The sequence below is a fragment of the Pempheris klunzingeri genome, chromosome 4 (assembly GCF_042242105.1).
Source record: "Pempheris klunzingeri isolate RE-2024b chromosome 4, fPemKlu1.hap1, whole genome shotgun sequence".
Taxonomy (NCBI): Eukaryota; Metazoa; Chordata; class Actinopteri; order Acropomatiformes; family Pempheridae; genus Pempheris; species Pempheris klunzingeri.
This window is the reverse complement of record NC_092015.1, coordinates 14,355,543-14,381,458: the sequence shown is the minus strand read 5'-3', so window position 1 is coordinate 14,381,458 and position 25,916 is coordinate 14,355,543. Positions and strand designations below refer to the sequence as shown.

Below are 25,916 nucleotides of genomic sequence, written 5' to 3'. Positions count from 1 at the left end.
ACACAGGTGCATTTAGCAAGAGGTTTCTGTCATAGTTTCATAACAGATGTTTGAATTACTTTAAATCTTGCGTGGTCTCCCTCTTTGTCCACTTCATAGAGCGTCGGCTGTGACAAAACACATGATTTATTTACTCCTTTTCCATATTAAACATCCACTGATTCTGATATCTTTCGCTTTACAGTGTGTTCTCAGTGGACGTCAGATGTTTATGTTGCTAATGAGCCTTGTTTGAACTGGTTTACCTGGACAATGCCAAATTGTTTATACTTTATGAAGGAGAAAATATGTTGAGTGACACGTTGTGGGCTGTTTGTTATTAGGAAATAAACTGCTGATTAGAGAAGATTTTGTAGTGCTATAGGTGTTAGATTTGTTGTATTTAGGCCTATGTTTTATGACTCCTGAAAAGTCATCTGTTGCATTACGAATAACACATAGCCCACAAAAATGGCAAGCAGGCATTCAGACAGTGTCTGTAATTATTTGGACCATGCTGAACTCTTTTTCACCCAAGCTTACACTGACAGCTGGCCACACCCAAGGCCACCCACTAATATCACACACGTTTAGGACAAGTGGAGTGTTTCTCTATGCTTTAGAAACTCAATATCGAAGAGAGTTTGTAGTTTGTTTTGTATTACTCAACAGATGGACTGGGATTCCTTTTACTATGCACAGCAGGGATGTAAAAGAAAAACAGTCTAAAAGTAAACCCTCTTGTGCTGGTCTGAGTTTTAGGGTCTAACCCTAACCCTAACCCTAACCCTAACCCTAACCCTTTAATTTGATAACAGAGTTTTCTTTTTCTTCTTTTTCTAGTGTTGAAAGTGAAAATAAATTTCACTGCACAGATTTTTTTTATCGATGCTCTTGTGCTTTTGCCTGTTATCAGTAACCTTCATGCAGCAGCTCTCATTGTGTGTATGGGTGGAGCAACCACAATACATGTAACCTGTTTGCCTTTTTATGCTGTAGTTGCTGACCCAAACATTTAAGTGTTTATCCTCTGTTACAATGATATCAGAAGTTGGTTTTCTGTAAGTCAAGGCAGAATCAAACGGTAGCACTGATTACATGTTGGTGATGTTTATGTTCCCATCATCTTCATCTCTCTAAATGCAACTATAAATGGTCCCAATCAAATTGAGAAGTCTTAGTTTAAATGTACAGCAACATGAAGCTTCCCTTAAGGAGAGTTTGTAAAAAGAAAAATCACAACTGAGCACCAGAGAGATTAGCAGCAGACTCTTGTGTTATATTTATTTTATGTTGCCCATTACTTCTTCATTGATCACTGGTAGCACCATGGTTACCCACAAGGAGCAACGACTCTGAGTGACAATCACCACCCTGCCGCCACGAGCCCTTTAACTTCCTCCTCTTCTCTCCTCATCGGGGCGTAAGGCAGGGGCTTCTCCTCAGTGGCTGTTTTGTTTTTTGTTCTTTCTCTTCATCACATTTCTCTTTATTTTCATTTGGCAACAGAACAAAACAAAAGTGCGGTAAACATCAGGAGGTGTCAGCCTTAGTTCCCTAAGGTCTAACAGAGCTGGCTAAAGCTTGGAATGGCTGGGTGAAGGTGGGAAGGAGGAGGAGGAGGAGGTGGTGGTAGAGGAGGAGGAGGTGGAGGAGGTAAAGAGTGAGAGGTTGGGACAGGAGGCCGCAGGTCTCATTGCTGGATTCGACGCAGCGACTGCACCTGGAAGGACTGAGCATGGGAGCCCCACTCTCTGTAATGTTTGTACTCGCCGCCATGACGATCGCACTCCATGATGTACTGGTAACCGCGGTAACCTGGGAACTGGTAGCACACCCAGCTGGAGGAGGAGAGAGAGAGGAGGAGAGGAGGAGAGGAAAGAAGTGATTATTAATGAAAGTGGTTTGAAGGGAATGTAGCCTATGTTGTAGGAAATGCATTTAGATTAAGAATAACCATCTCAATATAATACATTTGACACTTAACTACAAACGTGTTGTGTTGAGACACCAAGAATCACAAATAAAGTGCCAAAAAGATGTTGCAATAAATGTTGAAATACATCATTTGCGCCTGACGAATGGGATCAGATGGTCTTAAGGTGTCTGTGTCTGCAGATTGTCAGCGTCCGTGATATGAAATGCAATATTTGCTCTTGTAACAGCAAAACAACATCTCCTCTTACAATGAAACATAAATAACATTAAAAACTGCTGGTTAACGCCAGCATTAACATGTCAGACGCCTGTAAAGCCCGATCCATCTGAGTGCAGAGGTTGAGACTTACGAGCCGCTCTGAATTTGCATAGATCCAATCTCGTTGTTGCCCCAGCCCATGGCCTGCAGAGAGGGGTAGTCATCATTTATCTCCCACTGGCGTCCCATGAAGTTCTCCTTCTCAAACAGCACCATCTTGGATTCCTTGTGGTTCTGTGGGTGCACATGATGCAGAGAAAGTCATGTATACTGCAAAGTGATCCAATTTCTTTCCATTTTTTTTTTGCTGTGTAACATTTGTGTTTATTTACATCGTTTATTTACAGCTGTATTCAGTAACAGGTATAAAACGGTCTAAACATAGTAATACACCAAGTGAGGATTAAAAGTTTGTTCAGCAGATGCTAAACAGGATACACTTTTTAATCCATTCCTCACTTGTTTTTCTTTTCTATTGAAATACAAATCTGGAAGTTCAGGAAGGAAAAATGTTGTAGAATGTTTTACATATTCATCTAATTTTTGTGAGATGTCCAAATCTAATAGTTCATGTGATCACTCTGCACTACAGTCTATATTTAGCTGTAACCAGCAGCTGGTACGAGTTGCTCTGATGGCTCGTCACACAAGAAACTAATTTCTAATCCCAAGTGAGTCAGTTTTGATGAGTCAAATTTAGTGCATTATCTCTCTGAAGAGGGAAACGGAAGCCGTTGGATTGGGACAGAGACTCACAGCAGAGCAGATGGGGCGGAAGGACATCATCCTCTCGATGTGGTAGGCGTTGCTGCCGCTCCATGACTCCCAGTGAGGATATTCTCCCCTCTCCAGCACAAACTGTTGTCCACAGAAGCTGGAGTGTTCATATCCTGCCCAGCTGTAGACAGCAAGGAGACAGACACGCAGACATGTGTGTATATAACATGCAGGACCATTAGGGCACTAACTTACTAACGGACGACTCTGACAAAATAGCAAAAAAAGCTCTTTATTCGACTTACGCGCCACACTCCACCTTCAGGGAGCGGATGTTGTCAACGCCACACTCCATGATGTTCTGGCAGGCTGCTGTAAACTCCAGGCGCTTCCCCTGGAAGTTCTCCTGGTCATAAACTGTGATCTGGAGAGGACACAAATGCATACATGTAGTATGCACAAACCACACACTGATGTGTGTACAGACACAAACATCATTGACATCATCAGGCCAGGCATGAAATTAAGAAATAAATCCATTCTGCTTCTGACAGTCATCTATGATGATCCCACTCACCTTCCATGGTCCCAGTGGGTTGGGATTATTCAGAGCCATGCTACTGTGTGTCTCAGTGCTGATTTACCTGAGGTGAAGAGAGCAGGGAGAATCAGATTTATGTTAACTTTCACCTCCTCCAAAATCAACTAGAATGTGTGTTTTTGACTTAATGTTTATTATCAATCACCACAAAGGAGGCATATCCATATGTTTTGGGCAACTTTGGCCGTTATTAAAGACCACATCACCTGTATCATGTCATGTGTTTGTGTATGAAACCTTTCTTGAAGCTACTACATGCTCATACTTGATGGATCAGCTGTCACAATGCATGACACAATGCTGTTTGTTCTCCCAGTGCATGGTCAGTATGTCTATGCATCTGCATGTCTGACCTCAGACTATACATTTTTGTGGCTCAGCAGAAACACCAAAGACAAAAAACACAATAATGTGAAGTGACAATGGTCTGCACAAGTCTATATAGGCTGAACACATTGAGATGGAGGGCTTACCTGACCGGCCCCAAAAAATAGCAGTGCAGTGTTCACAGGGGGCTCCACAAACACGATGTCCCGACCCAAGAGTAAACGGACCTATTTATACATGCCGGTGCTGAAAAGCATCTGGGCCTGTGGGTCGGGGCAGGAGTCAGCACATTGCTGTTCCAGTCATTGTTCAGCACTGAGCTACTGGGCTTTACTTCGCTGCAGCGGGACTGGATGGAGGGCACTGTGCCCAGTGCAGATAAGCACAAGTTCCAAATGGTCCATGAGCAGTGGGCTGGACCAAGTCCTGGCACGGCCTGGTCCAGGAAACAGATCACCATAGGCGTGGACATCCCTGCCAGTGACTCTGGAAAAACACATTGAGCATTCAAGTGTAAAGCAAAAATAGAACATTATGGCTCTTTAACATTATTGGTCCTGACATTTAAATTCTGGACACACGACCCAAAATGACAGAGTGTTTTTCTAAAAAACAAGCTGGTTATGCATTTTAATAATGTACTCACTGAGGTCTTCCCACACTGTGCTGTCACATCATGTCCACCTCGACTGACCCCACGTCTCTGGTCCTTTCACCTTTTCACTCACTCCTATATACACACATGCTCAGTCATGCACACACACAGTCATGGACAGAGACAGACACAAAGGCCTGCTCATGCTGTCACACATACATTGAGAGGACACAAAGGAACTCACACACTCACCCGTACACACTTTGACAAATCCAATTAGATGGTGGTAACTGACGTTTTAGTGTACTTGTATATCTTTATCATTTCATTTTGTACTTTAAAACATTTACATATACTTACATATACATATCCTTGTTGGTAACATTTTGCAAAACTACATTTATGTTGTATTTCATACAACATTTGAACTCTTTTAAACACTTCACACGAGCCACTCTACAGGTCAGTGTTTTCAATGCAGTTCACCGAGCTGCTACTCTAAACTTGAAGTAACTTCAACAAAACCCCAGTTATACATTTTCACTATGTGCACACATATTACAAAGTTGCATATACCCTTAAATGTCTAGGTTGATGGGGGGTGAAATAAGTGCCTGAAAAAGTAAACTTGTTTGAGTTTTGTTTGGAAGCAAATAGCAAACATTCAGTCTCCTAACATATACAATAAATGTTGTTCTGTTACATGTTATTTCATATAAGAGCATCCTTTTACTCTGTTTAGCATGAAGCTGATTTTCTAAGCTCAGTAAGGTGATGAAAATATAGAAAATGTATTTGCATAGGGCTTCTCACGGACATAAGATCACAAAGTGTTCACAGGAGCAATTATAGAACATGCAGAAATCAATTGTAAAAGATGGCATTACAACGCAAAAACAAATACGCAATAAATAAATAAATGCAGGCCTGGTGTATATTAGTGTTAATCAGCGTCTTCTAACCACAGAAGTCTTTAACTGCTTCTTTAAAAAATTCATAAGATCAGCAGATTGTAAGCAGAGTATTTCATAGTTTAGGTGCTACAGGCTCCCATCATCTGTCTGGGTGTGATTGACATTTCAGTCACACCCAGACAGATGATGAGTGATGTAATGTTGACATTCTCTGCCAGCTTGATTTGCTGTGAGCAAGCAACACTAATCTAAAGACCAACCTTGTTGTTGCTGCGAATGTAGTGTGACGTGCAAAGGTGATGATTGGAATATAACAGGAAGACTAACACATGCAAATTCCCTAATCTAAGACCATTTTCAGCACAAATGCCACAGGTGCTGCATGTGTTGTAAATGTGTTCAAGTGTAGAGGTGTATATGGGGGAGGTCACACAACTAATAACTGAGCAGTAAGAGCAGAACTCTCATTTTCTCAGTGGTTAAATGATTTGAAACAGAGTGAAACTGACCTAGTTTTCTCTCTATTCTTCTTCCAGTGTCTACGCTAAAATAGCTCAGATGTCAGATGTTTTGCTGTTGTCTTTGTACTTGCAAAAAAATAAAAAAGAAACTAAACATGACATTTCCTGTGGGCTCTTTTCTATGCTCTAATAATTCTTTTTTATAAGCTCATACTGTGACTATTTTCCCCACAGGCCTCTCACTAGTGTCAAACAGCTGCATTAAATGTAAATCACATTGTTGATAGTTTTCAGGGCCACAGGTGTTGTATTGTTATATTTAAAGCAGCTAAATAGGTGTCATATTCATATACCACACATGTAAAATCAATTATTAGGGCCTAAGTACTGATTTGAGGGACTTATTCTCTGCTTGGATATTTTGATTTGATGCTACTTTCTTCTTGTGCTCCACTACATTTTAAAGGGTGACTTTGTACTTTTTAGTACTCTGCATTTATATGAAAACATGAGTTACTAGTTACTTTTTACACATTCCGATTGATGATACAAGATATCGCTAATATTCACCAAATAATAAATTATGATGCATTATTACAGATTATATTCACCAGCAGCATCTAAAGTAGTTAAAATGAGCTTCACCTTTACCAGCTACGACATGAGTGATGCTTAAATATTTAATTTTTTTTTTTCAATTCAATTTATTTGTATAGCCCAATATCACAACAAATATTTACACATCAGTAATTACAATCCAATCATATAATGTTTTATTATATCATATTATTATAAGTATTCAGTATTATATTCTGAAATGAGCCATTCTGCATAATGAGTACTTTTATTTTTGGTACTTTAAGTATATTTTGATGCTAATACATTTGTACTTGAGAAAAACTTTGAATGCAGGACCTTCAGTTGAAACACAGTATTTCTACACTATGGTGTTGCCACTTTAACTTGTGTAAAAAAATATATATATATATATTTCCGCCACCTCTGATTAGAACACAGTGAATCTTTACTTTTGCTTATAGAAGCTGAAAAGACATTTAAGATATTTGTATTTGTATCTATTTTACTTGAGTCATAAGAAGGAAATATTCTGTTTTTGTGAATGCATGCCACTACGTATGTACAAATGCCTGTGTGCATATGACATGAGTGTGTAGGTGGGGTTGTATGAGATGTGCATGTATGGATAAAGCCTGTCCAGCACTATAATAAGCAAAAGCGTGTCCAACACTCGCCCGTTTAAACAATAGAGAGATGGATGTCACTCCTGCAGTCAGCACATTACACACACAGGGCTCAAAGGCTTGGACCGGCTGCACCAAGGATCAAAGGAAAGAGAGAGAGAGAGACTATGGACTTGAAAGACAAATTAGATCACATGGAAAGTGGAGAAAATGACAGGGGGGGGGGTTAAAAAAAAATAGAGCATGAATGTAGAAAGAAAGTGAGAGACAGAGAGTGAGAGTGTTGGCTGCAAAAGTAACTCTGTGTGTGTGTGTGTGTGTGTGTGTGTGTGTGTGTGTGTGTGTGTGTGTGTGTGTGTGGAGGGGCAAACTTTCTGCTGATGACAGTGACTGTCCCCAGTCCCCCCACAATGGTGCTGGACAACAAAACAGCCAGCCGAGTCAGCACGACTTGTCCACAGATAAGCAGCGTGACCTCTGACCCCGCACCATGCTCCAAACAGCTCACAGCCAATGAGGCATCAGAATCCAGCTTCTATAGGCTCAGGCTGGAGGTGAATGTATATATATATCCCCACTCACAAGGCCTGCGTCCATCACTTTCTCCAAAGGTCGGTCTATTTCAACCTGCAATTGTAACTGTAAGTTTCCACTTTAAGGTCTTCTAACTCTTTGAGAACTGCTAAAATCATTGGATATTAAGGGGAATATTGTGGTTTTCCTGTCTACTCACACTTTTGGACCTGAAAGAACCAAGCAAGGATTGGCTCCTCTCTTAAACTTTGGACTGAGTAGATGGAGTATTGACATAAAACACAGCAGGGTAGGATTTAATGTTTTAGTGCTGCTCTCATGTTCCTGAGGTAAAATGGAAGAGAAAGATGAGGGACTGCGTCTAATCCTTTATTCTTAAAAATGGATCATGCGGGTTTGGACAGATTAGTGCTTTGTGGCTGGTTAATGAATATTCTTGCTCTCGTGGAAAAGACAAAACTTCAGGGGATGTACAGGGGAATTTACAGCGAAAACACTCATTTGAAGGCGGAATCAGATAAAAAGAACAGCAGTCTGTCGCGAATGCTTGCATGTACATAATTGCTTTTCTCCATTTTGCTTTTCAAATTTAAATTAGGCACAAAAATACAAGAAAAAACCCTCTGCCAAAAGTATTTCTACTTTTACAATATGTTTTAACCATAAAGAGCAACTTGACATCCCATGAAAATGTTGTTTTTGCTGGCTCCCAGTGGTTTAACATGTCACCTAGCTGCAGTGATGTAGAAGTGTACTCCAGGGTGTGTCAGTACACCGTGACATCATTATTGGCTGTGGCCACCGGTGAATCAGAGCATAATCATTACTACACCAATATTAGATTCTGATCATGATCATTGGTGAAACGCTGCTTTTCAGCCTGGTGAGAGTCGACTGGCATCAGGATGCACGTTCAGATTGTTCTTAAGGACATAAATTAAGTACAATTTCAAATGTATTTTTTCCTACGTGAACATCAGCAGGAGAGATATCGTATGAGGATCATCTTTATATTGACTTTCATTACTTTTAAACATCAGAGGGTGCTTCACTTCATTGCATTTGTCCTGAAAGTTAGATGAAGGAATGAATACGAATGTTGGCTTGAACAATTAAAGGATCTTTCCGCTGACTCTTATCTACAAGAGGAATCCTTGTAGATAACACACAGGTTGTTTTACACACAACTCATGATGTACTCTCTATATTATAGCGGTCAGTAAACAGTAGTTCTCTTCACAAACCTACCGTGACCTCTGAAAATGGCCGACTGACTTTTGTGCTTCTTCTCTCTCTAGATCTGATCATGTCTCACTCAGGTGCTCAGGGCAGCATTGGCAGCCACTCTGCCATGGGCTTTCACAACCACAAAGTAATTATACTGTTTTTTCTTTTTTAAATCTACTAAATCAAAAAACTACAAAAACAAATTATGCACTGGATGTAGTTAAATGTAAATGCATTCGGTTTGCTTTGCCTTTCAGATATACCTCTATGAGTGTGAGAACTTCCAAGGCCGTAGGATGGACCTGTTCGGAGAGTGCCGTAACCTGTGTGAGAAGGGTTTCGACAGGATCGGCTCCATCAGGGTTGAGTGTGGACCGTAAGTCACCAAAACCTGCATCCAAACATGTGGCGCAGTAATCTATATCTTTTTTTCCTCAGTGATTAGTAGTAAAACCTTTACCTGTCTGTCTGTCTATGCAGCTGGATGGGTTACGAGCAGCAGAACATGACCGGTGAGATGTTCATGCTGGAGAAGGGAGAGTATCCCCGTTGGGACACCTGGTCCAACAGCCACAGGTGTGATCGCTTCATGTCGGTCAGGCCCGTCCGAATGGTAAGTTGGGATCGCCCTGCCTGTTTAAGGGTTGCATTTCCTGCCTATTGTGGCTGCAGGTGTTCAGTCTTATGACTGGTTGTCCAGCTCCATTTGCACCTCTCATCCATCTTCCAGTGGGACAAAGGAAAATGCTTTTTATGGTCTCAGTGTGTGTGTGTATTTACAGGCTCATTGCACCGCCAGTATTTTTAGATTAGAGCTTTTATTAGCTGACATGCCACTATGTTTGAACTTGATTTTGAGACAGAAAAGAATCCACACAAATAAAAGTATTCCATTTTCCCTCAGAGGTTTGATCTTGGCCCATAATCAGTATAACATAACAATACCTGTATTCACACTTGAACCTGAGTGTTCCCGACTGGACTTAAATCTCTTAAATGGGACAGAGAGTGAGGCAGAAGCTGCACCAATGTCTACAAACTGATGTTTGTATGTTATAGGATCCCCAGGACCACAAGATTTGCCTGTATGAATGTCAGAACTTCGAGGGTCGTAAGATGGAGGTGTGTGATGAGGACATCCCAAGCCTGTGGTCTTACGGCTTCCAGGACCGCGTTGCCAGCCTTCAGGTCACCGGTGGCACGTAAGTCTTTCACAGTCATCTTTCTGTGGTGGCTTTAAAGTTTCACTTTGGTAACATTTTGGGTGAAGAAAACTAAAAAGACACAGCTGTTTAGGCAGCACAAGTAGAGCTTTATGGTTTACATGCGTTTCTCTCTACTTCCTCACACAGCTGGGTGGGTTACCAGTACCCTGGCTACCGTGGCTACCAGTATGTGTTTGAAATGGGCCCTTACAAGCACTGGAATGAATGGGGAGCCAACCACCCCCAGATCCAGTCCATCCGTAGGGTGAGAGACATGCAGACACACCGCAGGGGCTGCTTCGAGATGACCGCATAAAGAGGAGTCCAGCAGACGGTGGGAGGGAATATCAAGGGGTCAGGCTTGCCATGCTGCTAACTATCCCTTGGGAATTCTTCAATAGCCAATTAGCCACACAAGCTAATGGCTTTTGAATATTGTTATGGTTTTTCCAGGCAGGATTTGGAAGCATGTGGCATTGCGAATCAAAAAGTTGCGATAGTCACAGACCTCCAGAGCAACTGCAACACCCCTGTAAAAACAGTAGCAATGCTCTCTGTCAACAGACCTCATAGAAAGATATGATTTATCATATTTGTGAAAGCAGGATTATAGGGGATTAATAGATTTAAGTTGATAGTTTGTGTTTATTAGTTTGTTTCAATGCTATTATAACCCTTTTATTTTATTTTTATTTACTTGCATATGTGTTTCTAGCTGAAATGATGCCAATAAGCCAAAGCCCTCTCTCTCTCCTCGGATCCACAGATTTTAGAGAGTAAAGAGATAAATAATCATGTCACTCCTCACAAACTCCTACCATGGACAGCTCTCAGCTCTGCACAATGCCCTGCAATAAGTTTGCCAAGCAGAGGGAGGCACTAACTACTCACCACAAAGCAAAAGGCTCAATTCAGTGGCTGGAGGAGGGTACTGGCCGGTCTGTGATTTAACAAGAGAAAGGTGGCTGTGCAGGGTTGTGTTTTGCAGATGTGAAAATCTTTTGGCTGGCCCACTTTGGCTCACTGATGGGTCTTGTCCAGAAGATTTGCATTTTACACTTTCTCAGGGATGCTGGCATCTGGAAAGCAACTTTCCAATGAAAACGATGAAATAAAAATACTTTTAAGTTGAAACATTGTCTCATCTTCTTCTTTGTGTTCCTGTTTTTAATGAGTATTTCTCCTTAGAGGTCATGAAGGTCTTATACTATACTGTTTAAAGTGCAACTAATCAAATCTTTTTCTATCATCAGTGGATAAAAGGAATATGTGTAATGAGAAAGGAGTCGTTCATACTCATGAAGCCAAAGAAAATGATCTAATAAAGCGTTTTGGCTTCTTTCAGTTCATTGTTTTGGTTTTACTGCCCCCACCTCTACCTGCTTGCACCAGCCTTGTTTCCAGACCCTTCAGGCAGCTGTTTTCAGCAAAAAAAAGATCTGTGCCCAGCACAAAAGGACAGAGTGACAAAGTTAGAGATTCACTAGCGAACACAGTGGAGCATTTAGCAGCTAAAGAGTGGAGTATTTCTTTCAGGAGTTGGTTGAGACCAAAATTTAGTAATTTAGTAAATGCTCAACTAATTCACCAGTAGAGCGAGAAACATAACTCCAAATGAATGCTAATGTTGTTCACTGTCACCTGAATAGGTCATTCTGAGCATGAAAACATTATGAGATGCTAATATATCAATATTATATTGATCATGTCTGTTCTGTTGACACCAGGTGGCCAAAAAGGATTAAAACTGGTGATGATACCAGCTGAGAAAAACCTCAAGAATATGTTTCCTGTCAGCTTTAGCCTTTGAGAGGCCACAGTGGTGCTCAGTGTGAACTTCTAACCAACAGCACATTTGTTAAGGAGAGAAACAGTCACTGAGCAGCGACATTGAAACAGCTGATTTAGCGCCCCCAAAAATAAAACAGCTTTTAAAGCCGTCATTCCTGACCCCTTGTGCTACACCGAGGACAGGAGATCACCTCCGATGAGAGACGGGAGCACTGAGTAATAATCAGTCGCTGTTCCTGAGTAAAGCCCGGCCATGCACGCACTGGTGTATCAGCAGATGACGAGGCGCGCAGACTGTCAGCCACGCACCGCTGGTCGGTTTAAAGCCACAGGATTTGGATTAAATAGCTTGTGAAAGAGCCGATGAGCCTTGAGCGCGAGAGGGAGGGAGCTAAGGGCTGATTTTTATCTTTTACCGGATCGAGAAGGGGAGGAGGCACGGAGAATGAGTTATTCTTGCAGCGGCACAGAGCCTGTTTGCTGTACGGTGTATTAGCCAGCGCGCAACTAAAGGCTGCGACGCAAGTAAATCGGCTCCTGCGGCGACGACGCCGAGAGCATCACAAAGCCTCAGCTCCTGTCAGGTTGCGCACCGAACAGCCCTCTTCTGTTGGACATGAAAGTGCAGCAGGGCTGCAACTCGTCAGACATGGGGATCCCGGTTACTACTGAAGAAGAATTGCGCAGAAATACCGTAATAACGCCCGAGGATGTGCTCGGGCTCCAGAAGATCACCAAGAGTGAGTAACCTGCCTCTGTAATTGGCACGGTGAGAAGAGTAGCCAAAGCCTTACAGTCACAGGAGATTAGTGCAACCCGTCTGCTTTTGCTTCCTCGTTCATACTGTCTTCCATACAGGGTCTCAGTTTGTGCTGAAACATATTCCCTGCCTTAATTCACTGCTTTACTGGCTGTTTGGAGGCTCCACAGATAGATACCATGGACAGCGACACAGTCTGAAGGGACCTCAGAGAGTCTCTGTTGCTTTAAATAACACTTAGCACTTTTTACCAGTGTGTATCACAGTCAGTGAGCAGTTAGAGCTCTAATGTCTTACCCAAGGACAGTTACTATCATCTATTGCTGCATGGGGGGAGCAGCGCGCTGAGTTGCCCTTAGTAATAACACTGATGTGTGTTTGCTGTAGGTGTTTTGCATGTTCGTAGGTGTTTGCACCTCCCTGTGCCTGAGTGTGTAGGCACTGAAAAGAGAGAGAAGGTGACTGTGTGTGCTTCTTAAATCCTGCTGAGGAAAATCTGGCTCTTACTACGCCCTCACCTCAAGACACCTGTGGCTTTGAGGTAACAGGTGGCCGGAGATGTGATCCACTGATTATAGCCGGTCACAGGCAGTAGTCCGCTGAAGTAAATACAGCAGAAGAATACTATCAGCCTGTTGTTTAACATACTGTGGAAGCTGGGTCCATATTGTGTCATGGAAACAGGACGGGGTAGGCTGCTGAAGGTGACTGAGAGACCGTAAATTAACTAGCAGACCTGGTTTCAAACCCCTGAGTGGAGTCAGAGGAGAAGAATTTGACAGGAAACTTTGTTAATCTATCTCATGAGCACTGCAGCATGTCAACGCAGTCATTACATAGTTTTACTGATAAAATTAGGCTTTGTTGACCAAAGTGTAGCTGTGGTATGCAGCATATGGAGGTTTATGGAGGAGTTAAAATGTACTGTTGAACCACTACAGATACATCAGGCCTATATGTAGTTAGTTAGTTAGTTTACAGTGTAGTAGAGTGTACCTCAGAATGAAAGATCATTTTTGACCTTAGAAGTATTTTTTCAGACAAATCTTGAAAAAAAAAACTTAAAATTCAAGGTTTGATTACTGTTTTTTTCCAGAGCTTTCAATCTCATCTCAAGATCTTCATCAGCAAACCGGAGCAAACTCTATTATTTGTGAATGTGAGAGAGTTTGAAAGCTTTTTCAAACCCTTTTGGTAGATTTATTGTGTGTAATTTTTATCTTTGGTCAAAATTTGGTGATATTCTTAAAATGACCCACTCTCCTCACATCTAAACTAAACCTCTGAATACATAGCATGAAGAAAACCTGCGTAAGATAATAAGATGAACTCTGGAGTTGAAAATGAACTCTCTCTGTTTTCATTCGCCCTCAGAGCATCAGTTTTCATTTGGTATCCCCTCAGTGGAAAACATTTGGTATCCCCTCAGTGGAAAACATTTGGTATCCCCTCAGTGGAAAAGCAATAGTAGGGCTCCGTCAGTGCAATTATACCCAAATCACTCACGATGGTGCAGTAATCTCCGCTCTCCATTCACATCTAAGTAATCTGGATTATGTCAGGAGGGCTGTATCGCAGCATTCTGCAGAAGTTGCAGTGCAGGTGAGATTGTTTCCATTTTGGATATCAGATTAGACGTGTAGTTTCTGAACCATTCATTTACTGGCTTTACACAGCTGCAAATTGTTATTGGAAGATGCAATATGGGTAATATCCATTAAAAGTTAGATATTTTTTGATATTTTTACTCTGTCAGCAATGACATTTCTGCTAATTCAAACCTTAGTTGGAGATATTTGGGTTTATACAAATTTATGCACTGATGTTAAATCACCTTCCTTTTTTCCTGTTTAAGTGATCAGAGCACACAAATTTCTTCCCAAGGCCCAATATTTTTTGAACGACAGGCCATACGAGCAACCTGCACCGTAGTGTTCTGCACAATCCAGTCAACCATTTTCTGCTGCAAGAGAAAGACAATCGCAGCTGGAAACGGGGGAAGCAGAAAATGCCTCACCCTGTAGTGTAAATGACTTTCTCGGTTGTGCTTTTGGGAGGTAAATGCCACCATTTTGGGGCAGCCCAGCTCCAGTCTGTCACGGTGGTTCAGTGCTGATAAGACAGGCACAGCGCCTCGATGTCACTCAGGCACAGAGGAGGAGAAGAAATATAATCCAGGCTGTAGAGAAGCACCGCTGGGATATGAAAAATGACACATTATCAGTTTACTGTTTACATGATGGATGAGTTATGATAAGTAGGCAAGCAGACCTAAACATGTTACTGTTTATAACTGACATTTCATAACCTCCCCATAACAAGTATTACTACTGACGGAAAGCAGAAGTGTGAAATTATCTTTGCTTGCAATCAACCTCAACTGTTTAACTCTTACACATGGGCTAGTTGTACCATGTTAAGTGTACGTCTGAAATCATTTCGATGTTGAAATTGTCCTTTACTTCTTTCCTGAAAATCGCTCGTCTTACTTAAAACCTACTGTCGTCTCTCAGTTTGACTGCAAAAGTTTTTAATTGTAAAACACAATTTTAAATTAGATACACTCAGATCCTTTGCCTAGCTCACTGTTTGCTGGGATTCAGAACAAAAACAGCCCTTAGAGAGCGATCGCTTTATGTTCATGATAAAGTAATGATTACAACAAGCATGACCAGTATTTCAAGACAGACTTTTGAGAATTATGAATCTATGTTTTAATGTGTGTGTGTGAAAACGCAGACAAGTGCAGCTATACAGGTAGAGAGGATGCTATGTTTGAGCTGTCATCCACCCACATGTTAAGTGTTGATACCTGCTCTGGGCCTGCCGTCATGGCATAATCGTGCTCACTTTGCTTGTGAAAAGCTTTCACTGTGCTGCACTCAGGTGTTTACATGAAAAGTGACGGAAGAAGTGAAAAAAAGAGCTTGAGAGAGAAGTGAGACGTGGGAATTTTAAACCCTTACTAATAGCCAAATCTACAAGAATACGCGCACACAATTAGACGAAAGATGCCTTTAAAAAGTCAAACAAAATTGGAATTACTATGCAGTGGGTTTAGGAGCTTTAATACATTAAACCCTTTCTTGTACTGCAGGTATTTTTGACTCGAGGGATCAGCGTTGGTGTGTAATCTCACCTCATCCAGATGATTTACTCAGAACCGTCCGGTTCCTTTTACACTAATGGGTGATCAATTATTTTGCCTTAATAAGTCTGGGACACAGAGCAGTGTTTTATCTGTGTCGGGTGGGATTTCCACTCTGTGATGTCTGCCAACACAATGGATACAGCTTTAATTAAAATTGATTGGTGCTGCCGGTTCTTAATCTCCCATGCACAGCTGTCACAAGGTTACTCTTTGAAAGTGATTTGACATGGAGAGAGATGGCTTGTTGCAGCCACATCAGTAATTAACACAATCTCATGCTTGTGCTTGGTCTTACGTTTTAAATCAGACACTTGTCGCCAGACTGAGGATCACATTAACTCAATATTGCCAATTTTATCATGTTGCAGGTGCAGTATGTCAGAGTTTGATCGGGGCTATCAATCAACACCAATTCCTCAGTGATTGCAGTCACGTGCCCTTGTGGTTTTTGATACTACGTGCCAGATTACTGATGGTACACTTCTTTCATAGCACAAGTGGATTTTCATTGTTTTGCACAGTATGTCAGCCAACAGGCTTTCTATAAGTACATGCTTATGATCCAAGCTGAACATGGTTGCAGTGTCTTAGGCAGAGGTCCGCAACCTTTTTGGCTTGTGAGCCCTTAAAAGAAAGCATTGGCTACTTATCAGCCATCTTTACTTGTTCCATATGTCTGTGAGTTATGATCAAATCACCTAAAGAGTTATTTGTTTTGCTTCCTGTTTTATATGAGGGATATTTAGGTACACTTATATTTTCATTGATAACAAAACAATAATGATTAAAGGAACATGTAAAAAGCATGAGTATGTTTTACTGCTTTCTGGTAATACTCTCAGATCTCCCTACATTCATTGTATGATCCCTTGGGTGGGTCCTGACCCCCAGGTTGGGAGCCACTAGGCTATTACTGAGAAACATTCATTTGTGCTGCCTTTAGGACATTGTGTAGAAAAAATGTCACGTATGACCGTGGTAGTTTAGTTTCTCCTGATAGGATGAAGTTTCTGAAAGATCCAAATCAGATTAAACAGGGATGATCCCGAACAGAATGCAGCCAACCTCGGCCTCTATTTTTTGCTGTTTTGCTGTAGAGCTGAAAGCCCTTGCTTATCGTTCAGTTTTCTAAATTTAATCTATACATGTATTAATCCTACTGGGAAAATTATATACCCAATCGACTTATACAACGGACCTTTGTTCTCATGAAATGATCTTTCCTGGCTCAAATGGAGAAATCAAAGCAGGTGAAATTTTGCTGCATTTGCAACTGATTTGCTGTTGATAGTTTGCAAGTGGAAGCTCACTTGGACAAGCAATAATAGATTGAATCACACATTAACATTTATTTGCATGGTGTTTTTGCATGTAATTCCAATAAAAAAGACATTTCATCCACAGGTAGTACACCAGTTTACTGTGTTTTACTGAATATGCAGCATTCATTGAATGATCCGTATTTTCTTCCTTCAGAATAACTGAATAACTTTATAGGTAAGATGTTAACCTAAACACATCAGCACTTTTTAAAAAACCATCACATTCCCTGTTGCATGATCCTAGTTTGAATGAAACCCTTTTATCCACTTCTTTCTGAAAGCATCCTGAGTACAAAGTGTCACTGTATTCTGGGCTTTTTCTCTTGATGAGGGGAAGAGCTGAAGGAGGCAAGATAGACAAATAATTAGTGTGTGTGTGTGTGTGTGTGTGTGTGTGTGTGTGTGTGTGTGTGTGAGTGAGTGAGTGTGGGGGGGGGAAAGATGTTAGAGTTAATTTAATTATCAACAAGCTATAGAAGTGCCAATAGATTAATTTTGTTACCTTCGGATAGATCCAGGCTAGCAGTTTCCCTTTGTTTCCAGTATTTATGCTAAGCTAAGCTAACCGTTTCTTGGCTATAGCTTCATATCTGGCATACAGACATAAGAGAGGTGTCAATCCTCTCATCTAGCATTACTGTAACTCTCGGCAAGAAACTAAATGAGCTGGAAACCAAGTGTCGCATTATGTCTGTCATGTTTTTGTTTGTCTGTGAACGGTTTTGTGCTTCCAAGTTATTGTCAGCCAAAGAGCTTAGATCACAATATCTGGAGTCATAAAACCATCTCAGAGAAGAATGTTAATATTTTCCACTTGGTGATGCAGGCCGGATAAAGATAAGAGGAAAATCTCATCTGCATTCAGCTGCTCAGAATGCAACCTCTCTGTGAACCTCAGCGTTTGCCAGTTTGCCTACAGGTGCTGTTAAATGAGAGACATGAAACAGCCTGCCATACACAGGTGCACTGTATATCATGATGTGAACATCAAGGTGTTATGCTAATGTCAGTGTCTGCCTTTGGCTGTGGATTATTTTACCGTGAAGATAAGTAAACATGTCTGCATTGTTCTTCCTCATGTTCTGGGATTAATTCAACACAGAATTCATTTGACCACGGTGTCAAATGGGGAGAATAAGGCATGTGAAGTCAATCCCTGTGGCTGAAAGTCTGTAACTCCGGGCTAATCTTGGGGATTAAGGAGCTATAAATGGTGGCTCGGTTGCTCTTTATGAATGCCACTTTGGTGTCAGACGGGCTCTGTATATCTAAACACGGCAACACAGCATGACTCAAGACTTGCTGCTAATTTTACTCTCCTCAGAGGGGCTGCTGTCGAGGGGATGTTTTCAGGACTGTATTGAATTTGTATTTCATCAGCATGAAAATTAAGACATTTTCTAAGAATCTGCTGTTGGTCTTTGGGTCTGTGACAAAAGTGTGTGAGCATACGTGAGATCGATTAGAAAGAGTAAAATCCTTTATACAGCTAAAAGCAGGAAACTACGATACGATGTGAAACATAAATGCTGAATTTTACATTCCTCCTCCAAGGGTAGTAAGACATTCCTCATATTTAATGTGCGAATTGTAATTATGGCAGATTAGCTGAGCTGAGATGAAATGTTTCCCCTCAGGGACAATAAAGTATATTGTAATCTACCATGTCATATTGTAATTGAAGTCACTGTTGACACCCTCTTAATATTCTGCATCAAATCTGCAGATCCAGATTCCTCCTGTGCTTCAAGGTTGAGAAGTCAGGTGAAAGTAGGCCCTGAGTCTACAGGAGGTGGCTTCGGGTTCACCTCCATCAGACGTGGAACATTTCGTTTGCATACCACTGATGCCTAACCTGAGATACACTCCTTTGATTCACTGCTGCTCCTCCTTGTTGCGGAGCAGCCAGGTGGTTGAGGAAAAGGAAAAAGACAAGCTAATCGAGCTGGCACACTATCAGAAGGAGCGTTGCTAGGTGACAGTGTTGAAGGAAGTGAAGTGGAGCACTTTGTGTGTGTGTGTGTGTGTGTGTGTGTGTGAGTGAGTGAAAGAAAGTGGGAAAACAATAACTGAGGTCTGAACATTTTACCTTCATAGTTTCAAGACAAGGTGATTCATGCAGTAGAGAGTAATTCATTTTTAACTCAGAGTAATTCATTTTTAACTCATTTTTTAACTGAATAACAGTTTTTTTGCATGAAGCTAAAGGTTTAAAACAATAATAGTAAGTGTAATTTTGATAGTTTGGTTTTATAGACGCACAGAACTATCTGTGTCAAAGCCAGAGCAAATTCTTAAAAGAATTGTTTGACGGTTTGGGAAATACACATTTTCACTTTCTTGCTGTGAGTTAGATGATAAGCTAAGCTAAGCTAAGCTAAGCTAAGCTAAGTTAAGTTAAGTTAAGTTAAGTTAAGTTAAGTTAAGTTAAGTTAAGATAAGATAAGATAAGATGATGCAGGAGCTGACAACCAGTTATCTTAATAGACCAGGGACAGCTAGCCTGGCTATTTATCTAACTATTCTCTCTCTGTCTAACATTTCTCTGTATACTTACATTAATAAACATAAGAATGTAATTACTCACAGACCATTTGTAAATGAACAATGATCACTTGGCCCGAGGATTTGTCCTCGCTGTATGTTTTCTGAAATTAGAATTCTAGCTACACTTTGACAAATAGGAATGTTTTGCCCAAAATAAGAAGCGTGTGATATATTATTCCCAAATGCAGATCCAGACATCTGGTATTACTGTGAAACAAGGCCATATGGTTCATCATTTAAAAAAAAGACTGTGACAAACTGCAGCCTGTAAAAGAGGCTACATTCATCACATTCACTAGTCATCACATTTTGCACATTTTCCCTCAAATCTTCCTTCTCTGTGTCCCCTGTCTCTGTAAGTTTCTCCATATTTCTCTGTTCCTCTATCCCCTCTGTGTTTCTCACAAACTGAAAGTGACTCTCATCATTTAGAGTGCGTCTCACATCTCACAGCTCATTTTGTTGTCACTAAACAATGAGCATCTGCAAAGGGCAGATATTTATTACAACTTCTAAGAAAGACAGTACAGTCAGTCACCATCCGTCAAGCTGCTCCGTGTGCAGAGGCTACAAAATCATGGTGTATTCTGCAGTTTAGTATAGTGATGGTACCAAGCTCTTGTTTTATATGGAAAACAAGAGCCCCACCCAGGAGGCTTGGGGATGAAAAATAACATAGATGGACAATAAATTGATTGGTGAAAAGAAAGATTAATGCCTTTTCGCTCTCCAGAGAAACTTTTCCGCTCCCTCACAAGGTTTTCCATGTCAACATGCTTGGAATGACATGCAGTGGTGTGTTTGCCATCTGGCAAACAGATGCATTACAGGAGGGTGTGCACGAAAATAAAATACAGGGCAATTTCAAAATGGAAGTATACAGAGCCCCTGAGTGCCCATTTTTATGTTTTTTTTTTCACACATTGATTTTTTTCCCCCCATGTTCCCTAAGGGGCTCCATACAAAAGGCTTTGGGAGCGACATGGTTATGTGTGAATACTTACACTGACTCGGTGCCTTCACTGGCTGCACTATCAGATGAAATGTTCCATCTGGCTTTTTTTCTGCAGGTTTGGCAAGTAGCCATCTCTGATTCACAAAATACTTTTATCAGTCATCTGCCCACAAAGAAATCTGCTCAGTGACAACGCGACAAGATGCATTCAGAGTAGTTTGCCAACAGACTTTCAATGAAATGTCAGATGGGCCATCTAGTATGCAAGTACCCTCTAAATAGTGCGTTAAAGTGTTTCTTTGCTGTTGCTTTAGAGGAAATACAGTCTCAGAATAACAGCAGGCTTACATATATATATATATATATATATATATATATATATCCTCTGAGTGAATAAGCTCCTCACATCAAATTAACCGGCACTAGAGGGCACTGCATCAAACAGCAGCTCTCTAACGCCCTTACTGTAGTTTGGAAGGCAGCACAGTGTAAAGAGACTTTGCTTCTTTTAAAAAAAACAAAAAACAAAGCAGCTTTAGATGGAAACGTCTTGTCCAGTCGTGTGATGTTCACCTGGGAAACGTTTCTGTCACGTTTACAGTTAGTCACCGCAGAGATGAGCCCACATGTGGATACTCTACATTCTCTGTGCATGTATGTATACAGTGCAGAATGAAATAGTCCAACGCTCACTGCTCCTACAGTTCTGTGTCCAGTAGTTATTGACATTATTTACACACGAGATCAATAGATGTGGTTGTTAATTGTTAACAACTGGCGCTATTGAATCATTGTAGATGTTTAATTTTTTGAGGAACTCCATGTCATTTAATGAGGGTACCTTTAGTATCAGACTGTTTGTAATCGATGTTAATGCAGTATTTCACATCAGTGACCCTCAAAAAACATGACACTGCTGTTTGGGCTTCTGTTGGCTCAAAGCTGAAATCTGTACATTTTTGAAAAGACCCATCTGTATAGTGAATCATTGTGAAATACAAAAACATTAAATAGAGCACTCTCACACTCTTACATGTTCTGATGGTCAAAAATGTTGAGAGGGCTTGGCGAGTCATGCTTGCAGATGGCCAAGGAAGCAGCCTGACTCACTTCAGTAAACCATATATATATGCATCTAATTCTTATAATTAGTCAATCGCATTTTATCTGAATTGGACCAGAACTGTGAGACATCACAATTTAAGAAGAGTGACACTAGATGTGCTGTCATGTTTGTAGTCGGAAATGAGCAAACCTCAGTTTTCATTAATTAGGAAAACTATGTGATATTCACATGGTTTTACATCAGTGTTCAACATGTGCAGTACATGGTATCGTACAGCACGCTTTAAACCGTCCTGTTTCACAAGAGGAACATTTTTAGACACGGTGTCAGGTATAGTGTCCTGAACCTTATGAAAAGGTCTATAAATATCTTCAAGCAGGTGGCTAAAGCCTGCGTGACCCATCTGCTCTCTAACCCTCAGAAACAGAAGAGAAGGAGGCAGCAGTGTGTGTGTGTGTGTGTGTGTGTGTGTGTGTGTGTGTGTGTGTGTGTGTGTGTGCAGACCCATGTGAATGAATACATACATGTCTTCACATGTGTGTGTGTGTGTGTGAGACCTCTAGTTTCTGTCTTACTGTCTTAATGAATGTGTTGCATGAAGTCATCAGTTAGAAAGACCCTTCAACCCTTATGCAACATAGACTGCCAATAATAACTGTCCTTACAATAACCCTAATGAGATAGTAGGTGTGTGTGTGTGTCTGTGTGCATGTGTGTGTGTGTGTGTTTCTCAACCAGTCCATGTGATGGTAAAACACAATAAGCCTCTTAGGTCTAATCCTGCCCCATTGGGAGGGGAGTGTCTCACACACGCTCACATACACACACACACATGCACGCACACACACTCACTCACACACACACACACACACACACACACACACACACACACACACTGCCTGCATGGCCAAATCTGTCAAGGGTACTTGGGTTTCTGTCTTACAGTGGGCTTATGACTGAATCCTCCTGTTCAATCAGAGAAAACCAAAAATGACACACAAAAAAAGGATATCATCACTGAAGCAACCTGTCTAATCAGCAATATTATAATAAGGAGCTGTGTGTTATGTGGTGTTATGTCTTAAAATAGGAATTTTCTCGGATGAACTTACATGAAATCCTCAGGATGTACCATAACTACACTAGAGACATAAAACAAGAGGTAAAAACATAAAATGGCCCGAGTCAAACGCAAAAAACAGAGATATAGATAAACATGAATAAAACCGGCTTTTCCACAGGAATCACCAACATAAAACAAATGATCTGCAGTACGTTGTGTTATATCTACATATGGACATTTTCGCTGACCCTGTTCTTGTTAAAAGAAACTACATTAAATATATAGTGAGACGGTGAGAGAGCAATCCAGATTTGTCTTCCTTCTGCAGACAGGAAGCAGGCGAACCAGTGAATTAGCAAATGCTGTTTTGTGAAGTGATTTGCATTTAAAGAAGCAGTAGCAGACTTAATCTCATTGTTTTTCAGTCGTCTAATGGAGGAGGGCAGCAGAGAGAGACACTTTACTGTTAGGTTTGCAGTGAAATCATGGAAACCTGAGAACATTTCTGACACTTTCCTTTTGATTGTTTTTTTTGTGAACATATTCTTTAATATTTTCCTTATTATTTCCTTATGCTGATAACAGTAATGTATCCTGGCAGAGAACTACAGAGGCGACAGTTTGTCATTAAATGACGGTTTGCTGTCTGACTGTCTGCTGTTTGTCTGTCTGAAAGGTTTTGCTTTATTCACAGTGATATCATGAAAAGAGAATAAACAGTATTTTATGAGAACGCAGCCTAAAGGGTCCTTTCTCTCTCTTTCAGATTATCTTTGTTCTCCAGAAGAAAATGTCCACATGATCGACTTCACCAGGTTTAAGATCCGTGACATGGAAACGGGGACGGTCCTGTTTGAGATTACCAAACCTCCAACACCAGGTCAGCTCCAAACCTCAGAAATTAGCTAAAAGATTATGACACAGATTACATGTGAGGCACTTATCTTTTTTTCCTTGTTAAATTTTCCTTATCCCCATGACCCTGTAGAAGATACTCATTTATCCTCTAGACAATTTAATAATGGTTATTTTTTCCTGTCAGGCACTTAAAAAAAACTGTGTAATACAATAAGGAAATTCCTTCTATCAAATTAAATTATTTCTATTAAATGATTAAACTTCTTTAGCTGGAGGCAGAAAGCACTGTGACCCCAACGCCGGCCGCTTTGTCCGATACCAGTTCACCCCGGCCTTCCTGCAGCTGCGGCAGGTTGGAGCCACGTAAGTTGACATTCAGCGTGTATTTGTTCTATCTAAATGACCGTGAGGGAGTGGGACATGTGTCCTTGAGGCTGTCTGAGCTGCTCACCTCCACACACCCTGTTAAAAATCAAAGGTGACCGACCGTTTTCCCTTATTGGCCATTAATAATAGTTTTCCACTCACAGTTAGATCTTAGTGACATCTTTAAAACCCGTCTAAAGAGGTGTCTCTTTTCTTTAGCCTCTTCATTGTTATCCTGAAGACATGCCTGACCACTCTCTGGCTTTTATTTCTTTGCATTCTATTATCAAATATTCTTTGCTTTTATCAATTCTTTCTTATATATCCTCGTATCTATGTTTGTGTTTTATTGGGTCTTCCCTGTGAATTTAGTTTTGGCTTTGTTTGTAATCATCATCCGATAATCCCATAACTTACTGTCCCTGTAAACCACTTTGCTCAGTGTTTGTTGTATTTAAATGTGCTCTATAAATAAATTGACTTGACTTGACTTGAAAAATGTCAGGTTCAGCCCTGCTGCACAGACATAAGATGCATACGGGAAGTATGAGGTGTGTTGGCTTCGGCGTAGGACGGCAGGCTGATGATGATAAGTGTGAACACACAAGAGCGGCCAAGCCCACCTGCTGAGTCAGGAGCCTCCTGAGTGGTGTTTGTCATCAGACTCCTACTCTGTGACTGATTTCTATCCAACCCAACAACCGACTCATCTAGATGGTTAGACTGAAAGGCAGACTCTGTAACACCGGAGAAACCAGCAAACCAGAGCAGCTCGATTTTGAAACTATCCAACCAAAGATATCGCGCCTGCACACAACCACAGACTGACAGCCTCTCTCAGCTTTTCAGTCGAACAAATAAACAACTGTTAAATGCCATAATCGTGTGAACACAAGCAAAACAGCTGTCACAAACAGCTGGTCATAAAAAAGTGATTCCAAAGCTACAAAATGAGGCTTAAACTGAAATAAACCGGTTAATCTTTAATGGGTTTTTTTTCATTTGCTTCCAGTGTGGTAAATGAACTTTCTCTCCTTGTCTCTGCAGAGTGGAGTTCACGGTGGGAGACACACCCATCAACAACTTCCGCATGATTGAGAGACACTACTTCCGTGATCAGCTGCTCAAGAGCTTTGATTTCGAGTTCGGCTTCTGCATGCCCAGCAGCAAGAACACGTGCGAGCACATCTACGAGTTCCCCGCGCTGTCCGAGGACATCAGTGAGTGTCACTGCAGTCACACACACACACACACACACACACCTAACCACAAGAGACAAATCCACCCACACACAATACAACCTATTAGATCTGACAGGACTGTGTGTTTCTTTTCTCCGTCAGTGCGTGAGATGATCCTGCACCCTTATGAGACACAGTCTGACAGCTTCTACTTCGTGGACAACAAGCTGGTGATGCACAACAAGGCAGATTATTCCTACAGCGGGGGGCCATAGGGAGACCCTCCACCCTTCTCTCCTCCCTGTTCTAGACATTTTCCACGATTCATGTACCACTTCAGGACCTGAAACCGATGAACTCACGGACAATTCACCGGCATTTAACACTCTTGTTTCACTCCTGTCAACTCATGATGAATTTCCATTCAGGTATTCAGCTGCCAGACCAATAGATTTCTCCCTTTGCCTCTTTGCAGGAACATCGAATTCTGCCAGTTTTAGCATTAGTTTACATCAGTGTGTGTGTGTGTGTGTGTGTGTGTGTGTGTGTGTGTGTGTGAGCGAGTGTGTGTGTGGGCAGCAAACACATGCAGTGTCTGTACATACTGTCGATTTCAGTCTGTATATGTGGGCTCCACTTGATCATCAGGGAAACATTGATTCATTTGCATTTTGTGTGTTCTTTGATAGCTGTTAATATGAGGAGAAAAAGCAGACAGTGAGTGTTGTTTGTCTTCACTAAACCAGACGATGCAGAAACACACCATGAGACAAAGAGAGATGTTCCCCTTAAAAGTTTGATAATAATTAGTCCATACAGATGTACATTTATATAGTTTGTATAGGTATATCAGTACATTTTCACTCCTGAAGTTTCTTAAATTTCTTGTAGCACTCA

General features: G+C 41.1%; 3 protein-coding genes across 3 annotated transcripts; 2 read left to right on the top strand and 1 right to left on the bottom strand.

The window, feature by feature from the left end:
• Positions 1-1,672: 1,672 nt before the first annotated feature.
• cryba1a (crystallin, beta A1a) lies at positions 1,673-3,509 on the bottom strand. The gene is made up of 5 exons (XM_070829182.1): positions 3,471-3,509; positions 3,199-3,317; positions 2,933-3,074; positions 2,268-2,410; positions 1,673-1,820 (listed from the first exon to the last, which is right to left on the bottom strand). Exons 1-5 carry the CDS (start codon positions 3,507-3,509, stop codon positions 1,673-1,675), a joined length of 591 nt encoding a protein of 196 aa, XP_070685283.1.
• Positions 3,510-7,520: 4,011 nt separating this feature from the next.
• crybb1l3 (crystallin, beta B1, like 3) lies at positions 7,521-10,275 on the top strand. Its single transcript, XM_070829088.1, has 6 exons — positions 7,521-7,634; positions 8,826-8,899; positions 9,012-9,130; positions 9,235-9,367; positions 9,814-9,956; positions 10,107-10,275. The coding sequence occupies exons 2-6, from the start codon at positions 8,834-8,836 to the stop codon at positions 10,273-10,275; spliced, it is 630 nt and encodes a 209-aa protein (XP_070685189.1). The 5' UTR covers positions 7,521-7,634; positions 8,826-8,833.
• Positions 10,276-12,366: 2,091 nt separating this feature from the next.
• unc119a1 (unc-119 lipid binding chaperone a1) lies at positions 12,367-25,294 on the top strand. Its single transcript, XM_070829595.1, has 5 exons — positions 12,367-12,490; positions 23,381-23,494; positions 23,742-23,835; positions 24,886-25,058; positions 25,182-25,294. Exons 1-5 carry the CDS (start codon positions 12,367-12,369, stop codon positions 25,292-25,294), a joined length of 618 nt encoding a protein of 205 aa, XP_070685696.1.
• Positions 25,295-25,916: the final 622 nt, after the last annotated feature.